This window comes from Rhodamnia argentea, chromosome 9 (assembly GCF_020921035.1).
Source record: "Rhodamnia argentea isolate NSW1041297 chromosome 9, ASM2092103v1, whole genome shotgun sequence".
NCBI classification, from domain to species: Eukaryota; Viridiplantae; Streptophyta; class Magnoliopsida; order Myrtales; family Myrtaceae; genus Rhodamnia; species Rhodamnia argentea.
In genome coordinates this window covers 25,690,466-25,715,342 of record NC_063158.1, presented here as the reverse complement: position 1 = coordinate 25,715,342, position 24,877 = coordinate 25,690,466, and the positions used below count along the sequence as shown (strand labels likewise).

Genomic DNA, 24,877 nt, shown 5'->3' with positions numbered 1-24,877 from the left:
TCCCGCTATAATGAAAAAGAGATTGTCGGTCATCGTCCTTAATGAATCAATTCCACATATGCTTCTAGAGTTTCAATTCACATCGATCAGTTCCTCATCTGGTGGTCCACAGAGAGAGAGAGAGAGAGAGAGAGAGAGAGAGAGAGAGAGAGATTGTACTTAACAATTGACTTCTTTTAAAAGAGATCACTCATGGGTGCTTCATAAGATTTCTAATTTCTATATCTGAAATTGCAAAAGAAAGAAGACCATCGTTGACTAATCCGTAGCAGAACTGTTGAGAACCCAATAATACATCATTCGAAACAGGGATTTCGAAAAAGATTAGGACCACAAAGTGTAATTCCTATATTAAAGAACAGAAATCTTAGAACAGACCACTACCAAGGTTGTTGCCACTATTTGCTATCATCCATGAAGCAGACTTCGCAGCTGGCCGATACATTTTTGCTAAAATCAAGAACGGGATGACGGCCGACGAAGTAGAAAAACATTGCGGATACAGGCATTACTCAGCGGACAAGCTTCCTCAATACAGATTCAGCACGACGCTCAAACTTGGGCATCGTCCAGTCATGCTGCACTATGTCAAGGCCGTCTTTCTCAGCACCCAGGCTCTGAAACACAGCAATGAAAAGGGCCAGATATAAGCAAGTATTCATCACGCATGTTAATGGACGTGCAAAAGTCCTATTTTCAAGTTGGTAAAATTATACGCTATACCATAACCAGCGTTAAAGTTTCGCACAACTTTTGGAAATCACACTTTATATCTTGAAGTGGACACTACTAATATCTATATCAGCCAAAAAGCAAGCATGCAAATCCAATTTTCTCCTCCACCCAAAAAGAAAAAGAAAAGAAAGGATGACTTGGCCACAAAAGAGAAAAGACCAGGTGCACAAGAGAAACAAATTTACACAAATTCACAAAAGACATGACAACATCATGAGATGTGAGAATCAGGCTTTGATTGGAAGCCAAGGGGAAAGACAATATAATGGAAATTTTGAATTTCCTTCCTAACCTTCAATCTTTTTTAAAAGTATCCAATTTTCCACACCCACCCCCTACTTCCCTTCCCCTCCCCCTCCCCCTCCCCCTCCTTCCACAACAAAGCATCATTTATCAGAGAGGAAATGAATGAGGAGTGAATTGTGGCCAAATACCCCGCTAAATACTCGATGAATGAGGAGCAAAAAGCAACACCATCAAAATGCCACCGCAACTATTATCAGCACATCAAACTATGAATAGCTACTGCCAAAGCAGAAGCCAGTCAACACAAACTTGCAGCCCCTCAGCACTAAAGGATGAAAACAGAAATCTAGCTGAACCACCATAGAGGCTGATGGATATGCTGTCATAGAAATAATTTTGCCACAAAAGATGTAGAGCATAGGATCACATTCACTGTCAAAGATGCTGATCAAGTAGATTATAATTGAAGAGGAAAAAGGCAGAGAATAGCAGTGGCACACATCTAAGAACTAATGTTCAACAAAGAAGCAAGAAAGCGCATTTGGGTAATTACCTTGCTTGGGTCGAAGCCAAAGCCAGTCATCTGCATCATACGCTGCGTATCATCAGTAGCTGCAACAAAAAAATCACATAAGCATATTTGACAGTATTATGATTAGAACCCAAAACATAGTCCAAAAAGAATGTCATTGGACTAATGCTAACCATTTTCTTCTCCCAAAATGAGACTAAATAGACCTCTTAGCCCAAAAAGGTTGAGAAAGTACCTGATAGAAAGAAACAGAATTATTAAATACACAACACACGAGACAAAAGTATTTACATATATAAAAACAATAAACATACCACGAGCGACTGCTCACGTAGCTAACATCGACAGTACTCAAATCAATCCCATTTTGCAACATTCCCCTAAACCTTTGAGTGAGTGGAAAGGGAATTTTGGCTGGGTAAAGAAGAACAATTCAGTCATTCATAGCAGAGTAATATCAGCCAGGAAAAAATTCATACCCACATGCACAGAACAGTATGAAGAACAACTAGCAAAGATAGTAGAACCCAATTTGGCAATTGCTACATTCGAAGCTAAGGGAAAAGAATGGACCTGCTACAAAACCGGAGAAGAAAAAGTTGACCCAAGCAAAAGTCAGAGTCTGGATAAAAGAGGCGCAACCATTAGACAATCATCTGGTTCCAGGAACCAAACCAGAAATCCAGAGTAGTAACTTGCAATACCTGGGGTATGATCATAGACAGGTTCTTCTTCATCATATCCATAGCCATATTCGGATCAGAAAACATTTGAGCTTGAGCATTCTGAGCCTGGCCCTTTGGCACAAATAGAAGTCCATTTTCCTGCCCCACCAAAGAAATACATGCAATAAGCCACAAGCATAATTAGTAAAATGCAGTCAACTGAAAATATCACTCAACAATGTGTCAAGCACGGGTCATTTTAATGTTCAAAAAACCTAAAAGAAGAAGAGTGGAGACCCCAGTGCAGTGGAAAAACACTAGCTGTGACAGTCAAGGCCATCAAATTTCATCAACCATACAAATATACTTAAATTAGATGACCCAGCATTTGTAGAGGCAAACTTAAGAGCCAATCATTAGACCAACTGCAAATTAGGATCGTCAATATCAGTTTTTTTATTGATCAAAGATGAAAACCAGCCGGAGCAGGAACGAGTGCAAGGGATTAAGTGCGTAATGCAGAGAAGAAGTTGCAAGTCCCGACAAGCTGAGCTCGCAAAAGCTAAATTTGCTCAATTGAACATTATCGGACGCGATCTAGTCACAAGAAATTGCACCTACATAGGAAGGAGTTTCACAAAACAAATCCAAGAGATGACATGGCCAAAAATTTCACACAGACCTCGTTGCTGTAGTAAAACCTTCGAGCACGGAACGACTTGGGAGGTATGAAATTAGCCGCGGCACGCAAGTTCCGAGCCCTAACAATCACCTGCCTACAAGATCCGCACCAACGAAAATTCAACCAAAATCAGTCGGACCCAATACAATCTCAGGTCCTAGGGACTACGTATTCACAGCCAACTGATCGGAAACAATGCAACTGATAGCGCGCGAGAGAGAGGGAGGAGAAACAGACCCTTCCTTGACGAGCTTGGCGTCGGGGTTTTGCGAGGAGCGCATGAGCTTGGAGACGAAGTAGCGAAGGACTCCGATGAGCACCATCACTACCGAGAGCGGTATCAGCACCCAGTCTCTGATCGCCGTGTCTAGCACCAGATCCTCCGCCATCTCTCTCTCGCTCGCTCGTTCTCTCTCTCTCTCTCTCTCTCTCTTCCTCCTTGGCTCGTGTTTTGACTACCGAGTATGCAACAAGGAACGAAGAAGCGAGTGGGTGCTCGAGAGGCAACAGATCTGGGCTTGGCCTGGGCCGATTTTTGTTTCGGCCCGACCGGCCCATGATTAACTAAGCTTCAAAATTTCTTGGCCCGTCATCCATCCAAAGAATGATAACTTTGGGCCAGACTTTCGTTTAATTTACTCTATAAGAGGTGAATACACGTAAAAAAAAAAAAAATGTGCGAAACCCAAAAGATAAGAGTTGCCAGAAAAGATTCGGCAAAAGGACACCCGTGGAATGCCAATTTGCATACGGTGCTCACTTTAGTATTAATATTTTCTTTGAATCACTTAAGTGTCAAATTGGAGAAAAAAACGATCATTTAAGTGTCAACGGCGAGAAATTCTAGCCAACTAATAAACGATCACTTACGTGGTAATTTTTTGTTTTAAAATTCAAGCCACATGGTGTCCACGTGAACTTTTAAACTTAAGAATAAGTTAATTTTTATAAATTAAAAATAAACTGAAAAATAACCTCCTGCTACAACTTCTTTTATATATTTATTTATTTAATTGTTTTTAGTTTTTTAGTTTATTTTTAATTTTTTAATATTACATGGATCTTTTTATTGATTTTTTTTTTTGGCTGACTAGATCCTTCGGAGAACCACGTATGATTTCCGCCGAAGTTCACCGGAATTGGCAACAAAATAATCATTTTTAAAAAAAATTGATATTTCAGTGATCCAATATATATATATTGGCACTGAGCTCCACCTTTTGATGAAGAGTTTCCTTTTCCGAAGAAATATTCACGAGCATATGAAGGGCACTCGGCAATAACCTGGTACAATTCTTAGGAGCTTAATTCTTCTTTCAATGCATCACTACAAGACGACAATTTTCAAGTCACGACAAATACTTCATTGGAGGCCCTAAGTGCCCTTTTTTTTTTTTTTTTTTTGACAACATCTTAATTATGAATTGGTTTTCATATGAACCCGCCAAAACCGAATTGTTTGGCATAGGTTGTTCGCTTCGGCTCGATGGTTGATTCTCTCATTTAATTCCTTTTCTGACCCCCCTTGACAGACATGTTAGCATCATGATCAAATCTACCTCCATGCGGGGCAAGGTTGTTGTAATGAGGTCATGGACCATCGTGCCAGCTGATCAGCACATCAACAACCTGCGAGTTTCGATTACTGTCGGATTGGAAACAAACCTTATTCGTGATTTCAGTTGACGATTTTTCAAGGTTTTATAGTTGAAAAGAGATGCAGATCTGTAGTTTGTAGTTTGATGCAAGTTAAAAGGGAAAAAAATTCATGACAACAGAATGTTGGAAGGCTAAAGTAGTGTTTTTTAGCTTCAGCACAGAGAAAGGGAAGATCCATAGCTTGTCACTGATGCACAGTGAAGATGCTTCATTCTTTTCTTATAGAATCACCCTCAGTTCCATATTCAATCATTCTGCAGATTCCTTACTCTTTCTTTTGCTGTTTTAAGGATCATTCCATGATCTTCTTTCCACCTGAAAATGGGTTTAATAACACACCCTCTCTCTGCCAAGCTGTGCTGCAGAAAAGTAATTTTAAGCTCCCATCCATGGGTCCCTCAACCAAGTCATTTCCATGGCCTTCACATTCATAGCGATCCTCTCACACCATCTCATGACTCGATTCCTTGTTATCGTCCATCCACAATTTCATATGAATCATGGCATTTCAGGAGGAAGAAGGGCCTGCTGTTAAAGCCATTAACCGCTACCAATTCATCGTCTTTGGGAAACGAGGAGGATCACCGGGCTCTTGAAGCCGTCCTCAAGCTTTATACGGCAATACAGAACAAAAATCTCCGGGAACTATCGGATATTCTTGGAGATGAATGCCGATGCGTCTGTAATTTCATCCCATTTTGCCAGGCGTTCCAAGGGAAGAAGGTAAATCCCAAAGCTTGGTATTAAAAGGCACATGAAATATACTTCAAAGTTCACGGCTGTATTGAATCATCTCCTTCACTTCATAACAAGAGCTAATGCCCATTTCCAGTTTCTATTATATAAGAATGAAAAATCTGTGTGTTAGAAATGGCACTTGTTCTGGTGGTGAATTCATCTCCAGATTGGATTCCTAGTGGAAATTGTTCGCATTATTCATATTTGTTGCAGCAAGTTCTGGCATTTTTCTCAAATCTTATCAAGACCTTGGGGAATAACATCGAGTTCGTGGTGCAACCGACCACACACGATGGAATGAGCATCGGCGTCGCGTGGAAGCTAGGTATGCCCTTAATTAGGTCCTACCGGTTGAGATACTTGCCTTCAAATATGACTTGGGAGCTCATACCCTGCTTCATGAACATATAAGCAGAATGGAAGGAAACTGTGCCTTTAGGAAAAGGTTTCAGCTTCCATATATGCCAGATATACCAAGGAAGAGTGTTAATAAGGTGAGAAGCTGGAGTTAAGTTATCAGTGCTTTCTGTGTCTCATTCTTTTTTTTTATTTATACTTTTCTTATAAGGTTTATTATTGTTGGTTTACTATTTTTTAGGAATGTAGAGATGTTCATGGAATCATTTCCTCACATGGAACTCTTCAGACTGGTATGAGTTCTACAAGTTATCATGGGACATATGTCTTTGCAAATGTATATGTCATGTCTTAATCCTATTTTTCACTTTTTCTGAATGCTGCCTTGCCTTGTTTTATGCAGAAAATGATGGGATTTCTGATAAGCATGTTGGAGAAGATGAGTTCCTACATGCCTTCCAAGAGTAAATCAAAGAGGGCAGGGTTCATAGTTTTGCTTGTTCTGCTTTCTCTGGCAGCAATTTTTGTATTGCTTCTGAAGATCCAGTAGACCGAGGCGAAAAAAGATAGATTCTCAAATTTTCTCTCTTTCTTGTTCATTCGCCTTTCCCATTGTATAAGAAGGAAGTGTTGTCTCAAATTTCAGGGGCACAAGGGACAATAATGGAAAACTAACTACTTTATGCATAGTTTCTAGGTTAAATATTTATACAGTAAGCTTCTTAATGGGATAAAAGTTTGGACAAATGACAAAATTGACATCTTAATGAAACATTGTTCTCAATTTAGTAAAATCCGCCCATACACACGTAATGGAAGGACCACATCGTACTGTACTTTGAAATTTCAAGAATGCAATAAAAGTATAGGGATACCGATATTGACTAATACATATAAATTCAAGGATCATTTACTTCATGATCAAAAAGAAAAAGTTACTCCATCGTTCCCCGAATTAAAGGCACTTCGGGTGGGCGAATTTAGTTGAGATAACTCATTCTCTTTTAACCCTGTGATTGACAACGCTGGAATCATTTTTCTTCCATTTTGGGATTATCAGTGATGATTAATGATGAGCTTCCCTTGATTATGGAACCCTCCCAACTCCCTCGGAGGCTTTGAGTTGGGTCAACAATCATGGAAAAGCACCTGTCTACAGCAAGCATCTATTGCACTTGTTGGGTTGAAATCCGGTAATAATTAAGGAAGATGAGCTGCTAATCTAGGACCTTACTATAAAGTCATCCAATCTTTCAATTGGTGAGCGGCAAGAGAAATTATTTCAATATAAAAGCTATAAAGAATTTATTCATCTAAAGTTGACGATACAAAGTTATAATTTCAGTTAAGTGTATTAGAAATACTAAAACATTAAATAAGTACCATTCGATGTTGGAATTTTCCTCATTGTAAAAAATTATGCTGTCAAATTTATGGTCTTTAGCAACTAACATGACCATTTTGATTGTTTTCTGTCTCCTAGCAATGCAATCGAACATGTCAAATGACGTTGCTTTGAGAATCCAATAGCGAGGCGTCGCGGCGGTGAACATTAGAGGCTCTGGCTCGACATCGGCTGGATTGCAAGAGCTTCCGCTGGCACAGGCGTTGCGATAGCTCTGTCTCTTTCTCTCTATCTCTCTCCATCGGAATTAATTACTTTCGGTTCGCACAACCACCATGAGACTTTACAAAGGGCTATTGATGGCTTATTTGACAGGTTAACTATTAGCCTAAATTTTGATGGCTCAAGATTTTCTATTCGCCATACATTAATAAAGTTGGAGATTGAGAGAGTGAATACATCCTCTCTTGATTTTAGCTGATTAGATGGCCTAACCCATTATTAAATGAAGGCACTTGATGATGGTAGTTGCTAAAGGGGGCGTGGCTCACGAATCTGGTGGAGACTAAACCCTCTTTGGGCCAAAAAAGAAAAAACCTGCAGATTCTTATTATTAACAGATGATATAAACATGCAAAAAAGGATTAATTCGAACTCCATAACATTGACACAACAATAAGGAAGTTGTCATACTTTCGACTTATAAACTGATGCTTACAAGCTCAATTCACGGCCGGTAAATCTTATGTTTTAATGAGCTCCATTTTGGTGAGCTATTGTACTAGTTTCCCTCCGGATAGCTGGCTGATTAGGGCCGTGCCCCCAAGTCGTCAACAGAAGAACCGGAAAATTGCAACAAGCATGCCAAGATAGTTTTATTTTGATCGATGACGATCATCCCATTAACAACTTGAGATAAGAGTTTCTTATATTCACCTGCTTCTTAACATGAATCCGAAAAAAACAAAAAGCTTCTTGTTTTATCAACAAAATGGCTATTCTAAGGATGTGCATGCCAACACTTCTGCTCTAAAAATTAACTTATGGCCGAAATTGATTTTTCTATTTCTGCTTCCGAGCATAAGTTGATTGAGGGAGAGAGATTGACGTCGAGAGATTGGGCATTGATTGTCTTTTTATTATTTTAAATTTTGGAGAGAAATAATTTTTTTTTTTACTTTTTCAAATGGCTCTAAAACTACTTTTGAAAAAAAAAAAGCTTTATAAGTAGAAAAGTGAAGTTGCGTAACTAAATTTATTTTTACCTAAAAGTACTTTGAGAACAGCAATTCTACTTCAGTAAGTGTAGTCATCCACGCCCTTAGCTACTAGGAAATTTTTCAATTGTTCATGGTGGCCCATTTGATTGGATTTTAATATTAAAAACCACTCCATGTGCTAATGATTTCATGAGAAACATGCGTAGGAGCTGGCTGGTGAATTGAATAGAGTACCACCAAAACCCTCGATGTGACAAAAAATGCTGTGGCATGTGAGAAGATAATTCCAAGGGATATGACAGGATAAATGTTTGTCTCGTGAACACATAACATAAGTCTGTACAACTTGGAAAAATAATTATTGGTAGAAAGAAAGGTTCTTTTCCTAATGGGAAATTGCAAATCACATGGAAATATTATTATTAGTTATCGGTATTTTCATATTTATATTTTGAGATGGAAATGACGATCACAGTGAAAATGTTTCGCAAAATAATTATTTGTCAACTTCTTCTACGAAGATTGTTTGAACCACACAGAGAATTTATTGATTATGCTGATAGTGTGGCGGTTATTTTTTCCCATGAAAAGTTATTGACCACATGAAAAATCATTAGTCATTGACATAAGAAAATTATCGAGTACATGGAGAAACACAGAAAAATATTATTGATAAGAAGCTTATTTTTTCGATTGTGAGATTACTATACTTTATAAGTCAAATTAACTTTCTCATAACAAGTACTAAAACGTGGGCAAAATGTGACATATTATATATTCATACTTACTTTTCTAAGTCTAAGGTTCTTAATGACAACAACTTATTATAGTAAATCACGTGGTTATTATGTATGTTTCCATGTGACAAATAACTTTTAGGCTTTGTTTGGAAGCATTGCTTGTTAATTGAAGACACTTCTTATGAAAACTGGTCGATAGCATAGAAAAATTTACCCACATATATTAAATACCTAATTCTAGTATGGTGTAGATGTATCGCTCTTTTTTTTATATCAAAGTTAGTAACGGTAAGTGTTACTTAAAAAGATACTTATTTTTTACAATGGAATTACTAAAAATTGAAAAGTTATATTACATTCGCATAATTAAAAAGTACTTGACACACTTATTTATTCATAATGGTTTTTTCCAACTTACAAGTTTTTTAATGACATGGATAAGCTGCTTATTTAGTAAATCATGTGGTTAGTTTGTATTTTGAACATATTTAAAAGAAACTAAAATTTTCAGAACAGCAAAAGGGTAAAAAAAAAAAAAAACATTTGAGCCATTTGGAAATAGACATAATTCCCTAAAAAAATCCTTAACTTTAGGTTTAGTCTCTAATCTACCTTGAACTTTTTTTTTTGTCTCAGAAAAATCCTAAAATTTAAGTGCAGTCCCAAATCTACTTTTAATTTTTTTGTATTAGGAAAAACCTCAATTTACATTTCCAAATCTACCATAATTTTTTTTTTTAGTTTTAGAAAAAACTCCAAACTTTAGATCCAATCCCAAATATATCCCGAACCTTTTTTTTTTTGTCTAAGAACAAAATCGTCAATTTTTCTCTAGTAGTAAATCTGCCCCTATTATGACCAAAAAAAAAAAAAAAAATCTGCCCCTATTGCCTATCTGTCCAAATATCAATGTTATTCCATCCAATTTTCATATTCTATAATGGTTTCATTTTGGAAAATTTCAACAATTTTTTGGGGGTGTATTTATTATCCACGTTGAAACGTAATGTTGGTCAAGTGCTTATAACCCAATTACTTTGATGATTGGACTTTTTATCTATTTGAAAATGTCATATCAAGTTTGGATTGGACCACGAGTTAAATTTGATAATAGCTTGAAAGTTAGTGATTTTCTTAGACAAAGTAAAATTCTTGACAAATTTGAGATTGGATCTAAATTTTAGGATTTTTTTCAATACAAAAAAGTTGGGGGTAGATTTGAGAATGACCTAAAGTTGGTGATTTTTTCTGAGACAAAAAGAAAGTTTGGGGTAGATTTGTGACTTGATCTAAAGTCAATTTTTTTTTAAGAAAAAAATTCATGATAGATTTGAGATTGGAATTAAAGTTGAGGGCTTTTAGAGAATTAGGGCTCCCGGTTACGGAAGTATAAAAAGCAAAAGGAAAAAGGAAAGAAAAATCAACTGAGAGGGAAAATAAAAGGAAAATTCGAGAAACGAGAAAAAAGAAGAGGAGGAAGAAGTCAAAGAGGGGGGGAAAACAAAATGATGAGCGAAATCCAAGGCGAAACTCGATGGTTGGTTCGTGCGTGGATGTGCGCGTGTCGTCTCGGCTGGAATGACCCCTCCCTCCATTCTCGGCCTCGCTGAGTGACCCTCACGATCTCTCTCTCTGTCTCGCTCTGTCTCTCTCTTCCTCTCTCCTTGCAAGCTCATTCGCTCGCAATTTCGCATCACCACATGACCATTTCCTTCTTTGAACTTCCCTAAACAGCAACCCTTCTCTCGCTTCCTCTCGTCCCTCCGTTCTTCTTTTTCTTTGCCTTCTCTCTCTCTCTCTCTCTCTTCTTTCCTCTGTGTTTGCGTTCTTGGGTTCTCTTTAATTGGTCTGCATTTGCCTTTCTTGGATTCTTTGACCCAAGTCCCTCTTTTCATCTTTTCTTTTTCTTTTTTCTTCTCTCCTTTTGAGTTTTTATTGGGGGCGTTCTTCATCTTTCTTTTCTTCTCGTTCGCAAAAGCAAGGATTTTGGTGGGTTCTCGTTGTGTTTTCCCTCAATTACTTCAGATCCTTTCCTTGTCTTTTCGATTTGGTAAGTGAGCGGGGGTTGATTGTATCCTGTGTGCGTCATTTGGACATTTTTTCGTTCGTGTTTTGGATGTGCTGTTGATGTCTTTGGCCGTTGGAGTGGCTTCAAGTTCCAAGAACATGGGATTTGATGAGAAGAGCAGCACGTCCAAGGAAAATGCAGAGGTGAAGACACCTCCGAATGAAGAGAACGAGGATGAATTGCAAGGAGAGAAGATTCACAGGACCACGAGCGAGAGCTCGGTATACGCCACCGAGGAGGATGAAGAGGAGGACGTGAAGAAGATTGACTTGGGTCCTCAGGTCACTCTCAAGGAACAGTTTGAAAAGGATAAGGTTTGAGAAAAAAAGAAATATTACTCTTTGGCCTTGTGTTTGAAAGTTGCTGGGGTGTAAGTTTTATGGGTTTTGATGTTGATGTTTTGAGAATGGTATATAGGATGATGAAAGCTTGAGGAGGTGGAAGGAACAGCTTCTTGGAAGCGTGGACTTTGATTCTGTCGGAGGTAATTTTTTTTTCACCCAAAGACAAAAAAAGTGTACAAACTATTTCCTGATTGGACTGGCACAGGGGATGTGAAAATGAACTAGAATAGGGTCATTTATAATCAACAAAAGTCTGACAGAACTGAACAGTTAGATTATGAAGTTTGTGATTTTCTTAAAGAAACGAAGCGCATAGATGGGGGTGCAATTTTGGTTAATTCGGTTGAAAGTAAGCAGATCTGTAAGCTGGTTTCATTTTTCACAGTATACAATGAGGTTTTATCTTGTCTACGGCTGGAATTACGGGTTGCAACTTACAAATGTTTGTACTTTGATCGTACAGGACACTTTATATGCTAAAAAAGTGCAACAAAGTAATGGGATGAGGCTTAGTTGTTTTTCTTTCTTAAGGTTAAAATGGTTCTTGTAGATAATTCTTAGGAGTCTCCTTTTTAGGATTTCCCTAGGTATGTGTGAATGCTTCAAAAGGTGCAAATATGCAAGCTATAATCTCTCTAGAATTAAGCTCACCAAGTTCATAAGATGGCTGAGATCTCTGAGGAAGTTTATGTTATGAATCTTTTGGTCTCAATGCGAAAGATCTGTCTTTGCTTGAGAAAGCGGGACTAAGTATGCGCATGAGAGCTGACAAACAAGAACGAAAAAGAAGAATCTCTTTTAAAGTAGCTTTTCAAAGCGAGCTTGGTTGAGGGAATCTGTCTGATCTGAAGAGCATTTCTGGTTCTTTACTGTCCGTTGCGTCTGTTTCTCACCACACTGGAAGGTGGAGTACAGAGTTTTGTCTTTAGGCTTTCTGCTTGTCATCATCTTTAAATGAACGCACAAATTTCCCTCGAGTTCCAATTTGCCATCGATGCCATTACTGAGATTGTTATATATTTCTGAGTGTTGTTTCATAAAATGAAATCAAGTTTGAGATAAATGCTCTTTCAGCCTTTTTCCTTAGCAAATTGAATGATGGCTTTGGAACTGCGTATTTCTGGTTTATTTGATGCAGAGCTCGAATGATTACTTGATTAAGTTGTTGATTGTAAACTCCTTTCTTCTAATGCCGATCCTAATTCAATTGTCACTGATCATTTTCTTTTTTCATCATTCCTTCACAATGTAGAAACACTGGAACCAGATGTCAAGATCGTGAGCCTTGCAATAATTTCTCCTGGTAGACCTGATATACTGCTGCCAATTCCTGAGAATGGAAAACCCAAAGGCTTGTGGTTTACTTTGAAAGAAGGCAGCCGTTATAGCCTCAAGTTCACCTTCCAGGTCAGCAACAACATCGTGTCGGGTCTCAAATACAGCAACACAGTATGGAAAACTGGTGTTAAAGGTAGCGCTAGTCCCCTCTTTTCTCAACCCTGCAATTTCATGGTTTGTAAATTAAGCTGTGTTTTATTGTCACTTTTTGCAGTGGACAGCTCAAAAGAGATGATCGGAACTTTCAGTCCACAGCAGGAGCCCTACACGCATGAAATGCCTGAAGATACGACACCGTCTGGCATGTTTGCTAGAGGATCGTATACAGCCAAAAGTAAGGTTAGTTCAGCTGCTTCCACTTCTCCCTCGTTATAATTTCACCCGCAATATGAGTTATGTTAAAAGATGATGGAGGGTCTTACATTATGGGTGCTAAATTTCTTAAGTGATGGAGCATCTTGGCACACACTATTAGACTTCTTTAAAATCTGAAAATTTCTGAGACTGTAATTCACTTGAGTGGATGACAGCTTGTCAGTTTACTACGTGCAATTTCAAATTTCAATAGTCAACTTGTGCAGCTCCTTCCTGTATTGCGATTGCTAAGTTGCTTTGCATGCATTTTCATAAATCATGGTTCACAGATAATTATAAAGCATTTCTTTTAATTCAAACATCATGTCTGGGATAAGGGAATTTAAATGTATATAGGTTATGGAGCACAAAGAATTGTGCAACAATTAGATCAACTTTGTTCGTTCAGATATCTAGTCATCCAGAAGAGGCATGACTTTGGCCTTCAACATTTAAAACCTGCTTTTTTTGAGTCACAGGTTGACAGCAGCCTTGCATTCATTCTTGTCACCAGGATCGATCTGTAGGAAAGAAACATTACTTGGTCATTAGCTCCAAAATTGATGATTAATGCAAGTTTTTATGGGTTGAAAACTTGATCGCTAAATAAAAAAATCACTGTAATTATCCTCTCACCAATGATTCCTGCTGCGCTTTGTTGTTTTTACCAATTTCCTTTCTGCTTTTATTTTGATCTCTAGTTTGTTGATGATGACAACAAGTGTTACCTCGAGATCAACTACACTTTTGACATCCGAAAAGACTGGAATTCAACTTTGTGAAGTGCTCCCCAACTCTATCAAGCATGGCCCCGGTCTTACTTGCTTCGCAGGTTGATATATCTGATGTATTACCATTGCTGTGTAACTTATCTTGAGTTTTGTCCTGGATGGTCATCTAGACAATTCGAGAGAAGATATTTGTTCGAAATTTTATTGGCATGAAGAAACTAGGATTGAAGAAAGAAGCTGCTGTTCCTTATGAGTAATTTGGAAGTGGTGCATCTGAGCGTTTTCTGTGTCTCTGTCTCTCGGTCTTAACGAGTACTGTGATCATAAGAACTAGTTGTCAAGAGCAATGTATGTTTTCGTCATCTATATCTTTTGGTATCTTTTGGCTGAATCTGTGCGCAAGGAAGTGGTGAAGTAAAGGCCCTATCAAGCTACTTGTATTTGATTCCTTCACATTAATGAAGTTGCTCAAATTTGTTGGTGACGCTGCTTTTGTGTCTGTCTCCCTTTCTCTCGCCCCGTTTATCCTTTATTTTAGTTGCCATTTGATAATTTGTGTATGGTTGGCATTTGCTAGTTTGGAACCTGTTTGCTGCATATTCTGGGATTCCGAAATAGCCTTTTTCACTCTTGGAAAGGAGATAGTTTGTGATGAGGAGAGAAAACCGGTATGACTCATATGATGAAACGATGCTGGATGGACGGGAATGAGTATCTTAGCATCTGTGTTTGTCTGTAACAAGAAAGAATATGAGAATCCAAGAATATGTTCCTGGGAAGAAGTATTGGGAGAGCCAAGAAATGAAGGTACAATCTGAAAGCAGTAATTTTACTAGAAGAAACAAAGAGAGGGAATGGCCAAATGGCCGTGCCTGCCTTTACAGAAAATGATGACAATTCCATTCTTTTGTTCTGCTCAAATCAAATCTTGCTATTGTATTTGTACAACTGCAATGTGCAAGGGCTATCTCGGTTGAGTCTGTTCTGAAATCTTGTCTGTCTATAAAAACAGCCCAAAATCTGCAACAGCTCAGTTCAGACTCAGAGTGGATTAGTCTTCTGTCTTTCTATGTCTGATCTCAAATTTCAGTATTAGCAGCACGAATTTTTTTTCTAAGGACTATCAAGGGAGAAGAGATTGTTAGTTTGGCCATTCTCCACCGCGTCCTCGGCTATATTACAAAAGCAGACGCACATGGCATGCTCAAGGTTTCGTTGATGCAACATAGAAAATTGCCAGTTCATCGCAGGGAAAGCCAAGCACGAGGTCATAAAATTGAATAAAAATGCCGCTCATTTCGGATTCCTGAACAAAAAAAATAAGGTACATTTAAGCAGGCTCAGATGGGGGGAAACAATAATTAAAAGCAGGGAAGCAGCTTCCGGCATCTTGCTTATTGGGAGACACAGCTTACCTTCTCTTGTCAACGTTTTGACTGTCAAAACTCGTGCAGAGCTATATCACCTTCGGCTGATGCAGCGAAGAGATCGAAAGACCGAATAGCAGAAAATTAAGGAACAGGGGAAGACAGAGAGAGAAAGAGAGACAAGATGGAAGGAGAGATGTGCAACTTCTCCAAGGTATGCATCACAGCTTTGATGTCTCTGTGCTATTGCTACATAGTGGGCAGGATCATCCCAAAAGGGGCCACAAGATTCTTGGCGATACTACCTGTTGTGGCTCTCTTCCTGTATCTTCCTCTCAATCTCTCTGCTGTGAATCTTATAGGCCAAACTAGCTTCATCCTTTCATGGCTTGGCAACTCCAAGCTCCTCCTCTTCGCCTTCGGCAAAGGGCCTTTATCTTCAGATCCTCCCATCTCTCTTCCACGCTTCTTGGCCATCGCTTGCCTACCCATCAAGATCCAGAAGCACTCGCCCAAAGAATCCCCAGAGAGGACACACAACACCAAAGATCACACACACCCCCCTCAGAATCCTGAAAACATTAGACCTGAAAGTATCTTGCTGCTCAACTATCCCACAAAAGCTTTGCTTTTTGTGATGCTATTACGTTTATATGACTATGGCGACCATTTCCATCCAAACCTGATCTTGTTAGTCTATTGCTGCCACCTATACCTTGCCCTTGATCTGATCTTATCCTCCATACAAGCGGCAGCTCGAGCAGGCTTCGGAATGGAGCTGGAGCCGCAGTTCCGTGATCCGTACCTCTCGTCTTCACTTCAAGACTTCTGGGGGAAGCGGTGGAACCTCATGGTCACCAACATCCTGCGATTGACTGTATACGAACCGATCCACAGAGCTGCGTTGGCGGCTGTCGGTCGTAAGTGGGCGGCGGCGCCGGCTGTGATGGCTGCCTTCCTGGTGTCGGGGCTCATGCATGAGCTGATGTTTTTCCACCTGGGGCGGGTGAAGCCCACTTGGGAGGTCATGTCATTTTTCATGCTCCACGGGGCGTGTCTGGTGATCGAGGTGGTGGTGAAAAGGAAGTGCGGCGCGAAGTGGCAGTTGCCGAGGGCTTTGACGGGTCTGGCGACAGTGACATTCGTGATGGTGACCGGATCTTGGCTGTTTTTCCCGCAACTCCTGAGGGATGGTGTTGTCAAGAAGGCAGTGGAAGAGTATGAGGCTGTAGGCGCGCTCATTAAGGACGTCTGTCGTGCTGTGGTGTCTCAGATCCAGTGAACGTGTTAATACAGAATGTCATGACTCTAACTAATGAGAGAGTTGGGATTGGGAATATTACCAAGGAGACATTCATTGCCTGTATTTGATGGGAGAAAATGGGCGGTAATTATTCGGAATAAGGTCTCCCTCATTTCTTAATGCGAGTTTCGGCATCGGTTTTCCTCTTTGTTCTGTCATTCACATCTCTGTTTTGGGCAATACAAGATGATCTTCATCGTTCTCTTCTTCTTTTCTTCGTCCTCCAAAAGCGGTTGAGGACGTGATCCGGTCGTAGATCTTGAGGTGTACAAAAGTTTTCATTTTTAATGCATTGTGCTACTGCCAGAAGCCCAGGAGTTGCTAATTGATTTGCATCCATGGGAACTAGGGATTGTTTCTCTTTTTTTGGCAGCAGATGTTTGGTTGTCTGTATTGATTAGCGACGGTCCGTCTCACTGCAAGCACAATATGGTATCATATCAGGTGCATAAAATAGGACCCAGTGGTCGTGAAAGTGCAGAAACTAAGGGATGACTTAAACAGTCACGCTCCAGCAGCTTCAAAATGTCTGATGGAGATTGTTCTAAGATGCTGAGATTATCCTATTCCAAGTGGCCCTTCTTCACCGTGAAATCGGGGTGCTGATTTGCCTCTCTGGGTACGTGCTTCATCCGGTATCGGATAAAGCTCCCGAGGATAGTCCTGCGTTCCGAAAAGAGCAGTTTCAGATTCTCATTACAATTAGTATTAACCAGAAACATGTCCACAAGGATATTTTTTTGCATCGAAGATCAACGTGAATGGGATACATGACAATGCAGAGCAATTCTTAAACCATCTCTAAGAGCTCACAATTCCGCCGTCGGGGAGTTGTGGTGGTTCCTCAAAACCTGTAAAAGCCCGAAACCCAATGGCCGAGGTGCTCTGCAAGGCGCCCCCACCTCATGCCGGACCAGGGTTTCGAGCAACTGACCTATCCGTGTTCAGTTTAATCCACCCTTCCTCTAAAAGTCTCCAGCGAACAATCTAATCATCAACTTTCTCAGAAAGATTACTGCCACAGGCATTGTTGAGAAAGAAATTTGCTCGATTTAAGCATAAGGACTAGTCTTTTTCGAATCCAAAAAGCCCAGATGGCTTGTGGGAAAAGGACGTTTCAAGGCAGATCCTGAGGGAGCTTTCCTTTTTAAAGCAACAATTTGCCTTGAGACGATCAGAGATATGATGTCTTTGCATGCCATATGTTTCCTGGTATTCCTACCTTCACTTGAGCCAAAGGTACTATCAAAATAAATTTACAGACGATTTCAATTTACTCAAATAATTCGATAGGCGCATTTTTGAAAAGTATTTTCATCTATTTAAATTTATTAATTCACTTTCCTAATTTTATGCAGGAACATTTCGTTGACCGGAAAGTATTTTCCGTTGATCAGTTATTTTCGGCATGCCGAAAGGGTAGAAGTCCGGAAAACAATCCGAGAAGTCAGACCCTTCCCTGATTCTGCTGTACGAAATACGTTTTTTTTTTTGGGTCAAATGCTGTACCTAGTACTTGAATTTGGAGTATCTTCGGGCAACCCCTAAGGTTGAAACTTTTTAAGCTTATTTAAAACTCTCGACAGAAAACTTATCTTCCTTCACAAATAATCAACTCATTAGCAGACTCTACTTCACCCGTGAAAGCTAAACCTTTCCAAGGACTCGCACCAGATGATAGAAAATGCCTCCAATGATTCACACAGCTCGGCAAGTTGGGTCTCGTCTCAACTAGCTGTGGGCAACAATATCTCAGGAGGTTCACAGCTTTTCAGAACCAACTCTGTTAAATTTTGAAGTCGAAGCCTGTTGAGTTGAATTCCTTGCAATTGAGACTGGGAGAGCCCTATGCTTGACAAAATTTTCTAGATTGGATGAGAGTGACCCAGTTGCATTGAAGTTGTCAAGGCTTAAATTAGCAGAGATGGCGGAAGTTGCGCGAGTGTTTGCAGGTCCAAACAAGACAGACGAAGTTCCTTTAACTGAGAAAAGGAAACCAACTCAGTGGGAGCAGGGACGTTGGGAAGTTTCAAGCTCATCAGTCTGGATAACCTTGTAATCCACCGTATGTCACTGGTGAATTTTGCTTCCTTATCTCCAACTAGAGCCATCATACAGGTCCAACTGAACCAAATTAGTCAAATTCGAGAGATTTGGGACGTCTTGCAAACGATTTAGATGACAATTGTCGATTACTTAAACTTGCTAGAAAGCGTTGGCAGTTCTTGAATCTCATCACGTTCTTCTATCTCAAGTGTTTACGGCAAGTAAGCATGCCAACTATTTTTGGAACTTCACTGACACAAGGGTACGAGAACGACAAGCATAGGATCCTTGGAAAGGGGACGCTTCCCATTCTAGATGGAAGTTGGCTTTTCAAATTTCGAGTCGCGACTTCAAGCATTTCCGCTGCACTAGGCAACTGCCATGCAATGTTTGGAGATGAATTTGATTCGAAGTACTCGGTCAAAAACTGCAACTTACCCAACGACTTCAACTTTCATGTGGAATCTAGTATTTTCTTCACTCAACAACACCATCCTAAAGCCAAGCACTGAAGATTCACGAGGCCTCCGATTTCTTTGGGCGAACATTCACAGTCAAATTGATTGGATACATTAACTTCCAATAAAGCTGTCAATTTTCCTTAAGCTGAGACAATGTTGGAAAGTAAGCCTCTCTAAAGTTGAGCATCCAAAGAAGTCGCAGGCTGCGACGTACGAGAAAAAGAACTATCAATTTCATCTCCATCATTAAACAAATGAATGCCACAACACAATTCGTCGAACGAACCATCTCATACTAGTTAAGTAGAAGAGAAAAAAGCATGGATGCCTTGATTAAGCTCTGTAGTTTCCAATCCTCTATGAAGCCATTGTTGGACAATTGAAGAAAGTCCACATTCATTTAAGTGACATATTGGTTGGGAGCCCAAAGCCCGAGCCTAAAGGCAAAGACGAATTAAAGAAACGAATGCCCTCCATTGCATTTTCGAGTGTTTCCGTAATCTCTACCTCTGCTTTCAGCCATCTTCCTTGTGACTTGATGGCGAGCGTCCTCTGACTTCTTTGAAGGAGGGGCCTCTCCGGTTCCCATCATGGAAGCAGCAGAGGCTCGAACTGGTGAAGCTCGGGCATTTGAACGACACTCCCCCCGGCCTTCTCCTCTGCTTTAGTTCCTGTTCCTGTTCCTGTTTGGAGTGACTTTCTTGTTGCTGTTCCTGTTTCAAGTGGCTTTCCTGTTCCTCTTCTCGTTCCTGTTCCTCATGTAAGTGGCTTTCCTGTTCTTGTTCCTGTTCCGGTTGGGACGTCACTCTCCCACTCGGCTCTAATTCCTGTTCCCGTTCTTGTTCCTGATGTAAGTGACTTTCCAGTTCCAGTTCCAGTTCCAGTTCCTGTTCCTGTTCCTGTTCCTGCTCCTGAACCGGTTGGAGCGACACTCCCCTACTCGGCTTTAATTCCTGTTGCTGCTCCTGTTTGAAGTGGGCTTTTAATCGAACTGTAAAATCTTAAATAAAAGTATTCGAGAGGTGCTTTTGGAACACACCTCCTACTTAATTAGAAGCTCTGAGCCATTCTATATATTACTTAAAAGTTGAATTCATGTTTGTGGATGGTTGTGTCATGACACCAGAGAAAAGAGAGAGAGAATGGTCTAGACTGTCACCTTATGATGCTTGAAATACGTTACGGAGCCCTCGAATCCTCTCCTAGCCTCGCGTAATTTTTCGCAACCTGAGATATCTAAGTGGCAATCATTTGGCAATCTGGTGGTTGATTTGTCGATCAACCTTTCCAAAGATTGGCAACCTCTAACACTTAACAGGTTCAAAAACTCCAGCTCGTCGAGCCCCTCGACAACCTCTAGGCCCGCACAGAAGTGAGCTGATAAAGAACGCAGGTTCTTCAAGTTTGGTAAACCCCGAATGCCTTGCAGCAGAGGATGATTCCAAACGTGGAAGACTTCCCATGATTCCGACGTACCCACAACGTGAATCTCGAGAATCTTATGGCAAGCTGCCAGCTCGAAAACTCGCAACTTTCTCAAGGCTTCCGATGCGAGGACTAGTCTCCCTTCACAAGTAATCATCTCCTTAACAGACTCGTCGTCATCATCCGCTGCTTCCCCAACATAAACCAGCCTTTCCAAAGACTCACACCCTGAAAGACACAGATGCTCCAGTAACTCGAATGGCCAAGAAAATTGGATCTCTGCCAGCTTTGGACAAGCCCTCACCGCAAAACATGTCAGCTTCGTCATGTTTGATAGCCTGAATCTCTTGAGGCGTCCGCAGCATTGCACCGTGAAATCCCTGAGATGTGGAAGTTGAAGCCCATCGAGCTGAAATTCTTGCATAGGACAATTATACAGCTCTAAGGATAACAAATCTCTCAGGTTCGGAAAGATTGACGCAGCTGAATTGAAGTTGTTAAGGCTTAGCTTTTGAAGAGACAAGGGAAGTTGCGGAAAGGTTTCCTGGTCCAGCCCAAACAAATGAAGTTCCTTTAGCAGATGAAGGGAAGCCAGCTCGGTAGCAGGGACATTGCAAAGTCCTAAGCTCAATTTTGTCAGTTTGGATAATCTTCCAAACCCCCGTAACTCACCGGTGCAACATCCTCTTCCTCCTTCTTCATTTAGATTCAACTCAACCAAATTAGCCAAGTTTGAGAGATCCGGGACCACCCGCAACGATATAGATGATGCTAGTAGATGGGTTAAACTTGTTGGGAGCGCTGGCAACTCCTGAATCTCATTACATAGCCTCAACTCCAATCTTTGCAGGCGAGGAAGCATGCCAACGGTCTTTGGAACTCCACTGACACTAGTAAACGATAGGTCGAGGATTTTTAGAGAGGGCAAACTTCCGATTTCAGAAGGAAGTTGACCTCCTAAATTACTAGTATTGATTATAAGCACTTCCAGGTTCTGAAGCATTCTGATAGCACTAGGTAACTCCCAGAAACTTGTTAAATAAAAATTTTTAATGCCAAAAAAGCGCAACTTACGTAATGATTTCAACTTCCATATGGAATCCGGAAGTTTCTTTACCTCTAAACCCTTTACGAAAAAGTGCTCCAGATTCACTAGGTCTCCTAGTTCTTCGGGCAAATCTTCAAGATGATTGCACATGTCAATCTTTAGTTTAATCAAACACTTCAACTTCCCAATAGAATCGTCAATTCTCCTCAGATTGGAACAGTTGGTGAAAGTAAGCCTCTCCAAGTTAAGATATCCAGAGAATTTTGGTGTTTTGGTTATTCTGGGACAACTTTCAACGGAAAGAACCTTCAGTTTTATTGCCGTCTGTCAAAAAGAATGCAACATTTAATGGACGAACGGGCAAATATTATTTCAAAGAAAATAGGATATAAATAAGCATATACGCACCTCGATTAAGCTTTGTAGCTTGGAATCATCCATGAAGTCATGATAAGAAATTCGAAGAACGACCACATTCTTGAAGTGCACATTGGTTGAGTTAGACATTCGAGGAGGATGACTCCAAAAAATCCATCTTAATTTGGTAAGACAAACCGCTAAGTTACCAACAAAGGTTCCCCCATTTAATTTGAGGCACCTTAGATTTTCAAACCTTCCAATCTCTTCACTCTTAATGTCCTTAACACGACTTCTGCGCAGATCAATATCCAGTGTTTGAACATTCTTCTTCTTCTGCAAATGAGAGAACAAAAGGAGAGGCATTCAGTATTGAATTTCAGAGGAAAGGATTAAAATGGGAAAAAGAAGGAACAAAAAAGAGCATCATATTGCAGCGTATATGACTTTTTGGTAGAGAAACTATTGGTTTCCACCTAAGGCACTTCACCTTTTTTGTGGTTATTGTGTCAACGATGTCCTTGTGGATCCATAACCTACTACGCTTTTCAGGATTCATATGATTTTCTTTACGAACAATTTCTCTTCCAAAATCTCTGAGTTGATCGTGCATCCAGAACTTGTTCTCTACAATTTTTATCAAACACATGCTATGGAGGACATCGACCCCATCGTCTTGGAGAAGTTCACAGTCTTCCCACATGTAAATTGCATTCGCCCTATTCTCGCCAATGAAAAAGCATGCGATATCGAGAAAAATTTGTTGTTGCTCGAAGCTTAAGGCATCATAGCTGATCCTCAACTTTCCGAAAACACCATCATGCGGTGCTCTTCTTAACTCCTTCAATGTCTTTTTCCACTGTTCTTGCTTTTTCTTGTTGTAGAGGAGCGAGCCAATTACTTCAAGAGCCAATGGAAGTCTCCCTGTAGCATATACGATTTCCCTGGATAGTTCCTTGTACTCATCTGAAGGAGAGTCTCTGTCAAATGCATGCTTACTAAAAAGCTGAAAAGCATGATCACTACTCATCAACTCCATTTCATATTCTAACATCTGATACTCCTTCGGTCTATGGATTTGCAAAACATCTTTATTTCTGGTTGTAATCAATATCCTAGATCCTGAATATAAAGGACTCTTTCCTACAAATTTCTCCACTTGTTCGTAGTTATCAACATCATCAAGTACTAGGAGGACCTTCTTATTGTGAAGTACTTCTTCGATCCTCTTCATCCCATAATTAATTTCATCAATGCTCCTTGTTCCAGCGGGATGGCCGATTTCGGATAATAACTTTTTTTGCAACTCAATTAAGTCAACATCTCTTGATGACTTCGCTCGAACATCTTCAAGGAAACAACAATACTTTCCAAAATCAGAAGAGAGTTGGTTGAAAACGACCTTGGCGAGAGTCGTTTTACCGATACCCCCCATCCCATAAATTTGAACGAGCCGCACCCCACCAGAGTTGACATCCAATAATTTGCTCACTGCCACTACTCGATCATCAATTCCAACTAAATGTTCCGTCACCGATCTATGTTTTGTCTTTAGCTTTTTCACGACTTCCTCAACCACCAAATTGATCAATTCGCCGTGGCTGCCACAACGCAAAACCAATTTAATGAAGGAAAAAAGCGACGTCACAATTTCCTAGCTAGAAGTGATGTTATTCAAGAACCGGAAATACTACACAATAATCGGAAAGACAATGGAACCTTAACCTCAATCCTTAACATATTGTTTATTGTACTTTGGCAACGCGTTCCCCATGTCATGAGATTAGCGATCTCACGATGATGTCAATAACACTCGTGCAAAATAGAGTTAAGACATATATTTGCATTTGAAATTGACATTTTATTATTTATGTTCGAGCAACGACTATAGAAGTTAAACATTATTGTTAAAAAAAAAAAAGAAAGTTAAACATTCTGTATGATAAGAGAAGAAATTTTCAACGTAGCGGAAAGATCAAACGATTAGAGAGGAACGTGCATGCAGTTTCATTATCCCACTCTTTTTCCTCCCGCTGCCCACAATCAAAGTATTTATTTGAAGTTATTATTCTAAAAGACCACTCAATCATACTGGAACTTTTACATTTATAATTGAGGAAAGTTAGGGAAACAAGCTTACCCTTTGTACTTCTTCACTTCCCATCCCTTGATCGCATCAACCTCCATGAGAGCTTCTCTCCACGCATTTACTTGCTCAGGGCTCAACTTCTTCTCGTGCTCCAGATTGAGTACGGCATCTCGATACAATGGAGTCTTCAGCTTAACATCGTCTGGATTCACGTCGAAGAAAATAGGTAGGATTTCTTTAGTACCTTCCGATTTAAAGGTGTTTACCACAATCTGTGTGAGCTCACGCAGGCACCATTGGCTCGAAGCGTAGGTCCGAGAGAAGATGGGTATGTAGATTCTGGAGTTGTCGATCGCTCGCCAAAGTGATCCATCGATCCTTTCACCGACACGGAGCTCTTCGTCGTCCCGAAAAACACGGATTCCAGCACTAGTCAAGCTGTGAAAGAGGACGTCGGTGAATCCAGTGCGAGTATCGGGTCCTCTGAAGCTGAGGAACACTTGATACTCGCATCCGGACGGCGCATCTGAGCTCGCCATTGCAATAGTTTGCTCAGCTTAGCAGATCTGTCTTTTCGCAGAGAAAGGTGCACGTTGTGGGGAAACTAGGGAGTAGATATAGGAAAACCAATCAACCGCTGTGGGTCGACGAGATGGAGGGAGAGGCCGCGTCAACACGTCATGAGGAAATAATCGAGCAGAGAATGTGGAAAGGAATCCAATGAAAGTGCCATGGGTCAATGCGAAAATGGTTGCGACAGAAAGTCGTAATTTCTTACGAGGACGACCATAAAATCAAATGCTATCGGTTGATGAGTTAAGAAAAAAAATTTAAAAAAAAGACGTGGCTAAACAAAGTGGCCGGCAGAGGGGAGAAATATGAGAACTTTCCCGCGCTTGATTCATTTCTCAATTTCTTTCAAAATTTTCAAGTACTTTTTGTAAAATATTTACCAACTTTTTTTGAAATTTTGCTAACTTGCCTAGCGTATTAGAAATTCGTAAGAATTCCATTAAATTAGTAAGTT

The 24,877-nt window shown here is 40.2% G+C and overlaps 5 protein-coding genes across 7 annotated transcripts; 3 read left to right on the top strand and 2 right to left on the bottom strand.

Moving 5' to 3' along the window:
* Positions 1–258: 258 nt before the first annotated feature.
* Positions 259–3,325, bottom strand: LOC115742984 (ER membrane protein complex subunit 3). Its single transcript, XM_030677557.2, has 8 exons — positions 3,098–3,325; positions 2,861–2,954; positions 2,218–2,337; positions 2,087–2,135; positions 1,828–1,927; positions 1,687–1,748; positions 1,535–1,593; positions 259–617 (listed from the first exon to the last, which is right to left on the bottom strand). The coding sequence occupies exons 1-8, from the start codon at positions 3,247–3,249 to the stop codon at positions 513–515; spliced, it is 741 nt and encodes a 246-aa protein (XP_030533417.1). The 5' UTR covers positions 3,250–3,325; the 3' UTR covers positions 259–512.
* Positions 3,326–4,801: 1,476 nt separating this feature from the next.
* LOC115742982 lies at positions 4,802–6,360 on the top strand. Its single transcript, XM_030677554.2, has 5 exons — positions 4,802–5,242; positions 5,471–5,582; positions 5,673–5,751; positions 5,856–5,907; positions 6,018–6,360. The coding sequence occupies exons 1-5, from the start codon at positions 4,841–4,843 to the stop codon at positions 6,162–6,164; spliced, it is 792 nt and encodes a 263-aa protein (XP_030533414.1). The 5' UTR covers positions 4,802–4,840; the 3' UTR covers positions 6,165–6,360.
* A 4,063-nt stretch (positions 6,361–10,423) lies between these two features.
* Positions 10,424–14,238, top strand: LOC115742983 (rho GDP-dissociation inhibitor 1-like). Of its 2 annotated transcripts, XM_048285536.1 has the most exons (6): positions 10,424–10,969; positions 11,076–11,301; positions 11,405–11,471; positions 12,584–12,802; positions 12,884–13,008; positions 13,725–14,238. In XM_048285536.1, the coding sequence occupies exons 2-6, from the start codon at positions 11,086–11,088 to the stop codon at positions 13,803–13,805; spliced, it is 708 nt and encodes a 235-aa protein (XP_048141493.1). In that variant the 5' UTR covers positions 10,424–10,969; positions 11,076–11,085; the 3' UTR covers positions 13,806–14,238. The 2 variants fall into 2 exon arrangements, with proteins under 2 accessions (XP_048141493.1, XP_030533415.1); XM_030677555.2 differs by having other exon boundaries at positions 10,424–11,301.
* A 128-nt stretch (positions 14,239–14,366) lies between these two features.
* On the top strand, positions 14,367–16,784 carry LOC115742981 (acyl-CoA--sterol O-acyltransferase 1-like). Its single transcript, XM_030677553.2, has one exon. The coding sequence runs from the start codon at positions 15,306–15,308 to the stop codon at positions 16,401–16,403; it is 1,098 nt and encodes a 365-aa protein (XP_030533413.1). The 5' UTR covers positions 14,367–15,305; the 3' UTR covers positions 16,404–16,784.
* A 2,451-nt stretch (positions 16,785–19,235) lies between these two features.
* LOC115742978 (disease resistance protein L6-like) lies at positions 19,236–24,532 on the bottom strand. 2 transcript variants are annotated; one of them, XM_048285304.1, is made up of 6 exons: positions 23,902–24,532; positions 22,252–23,362; positions 21,813–22,097; positions 20,091–21,728; positions 19,832–19,896; positions 19,236–19,801 (listed from the first exon to the last, which is right to left on the bottom strand). In XM_048285304.1, the coding sequence occupies exons 1-6, from the start codon at positions 24,387–24,389 to the stop codon at positions 19,447–19,449; spliced, it is 3,942 nt and encodes a 1,313-aa protein (XP_048141261.1). In that variant the 5' UTR covers positions 24,390–24,532; the 3' UTR covers positions 19,236–19,446. The 2 variants fall into 2 exon arrangements, with proteins under 2 accessions (XP_048141261.1, XP_048141262.1); XM_048285305.1 differs by having other exon boundaries at positions 23,164–23,362.
* Positions 24,533–24,877: the final 345 nt, after the last annotated feature.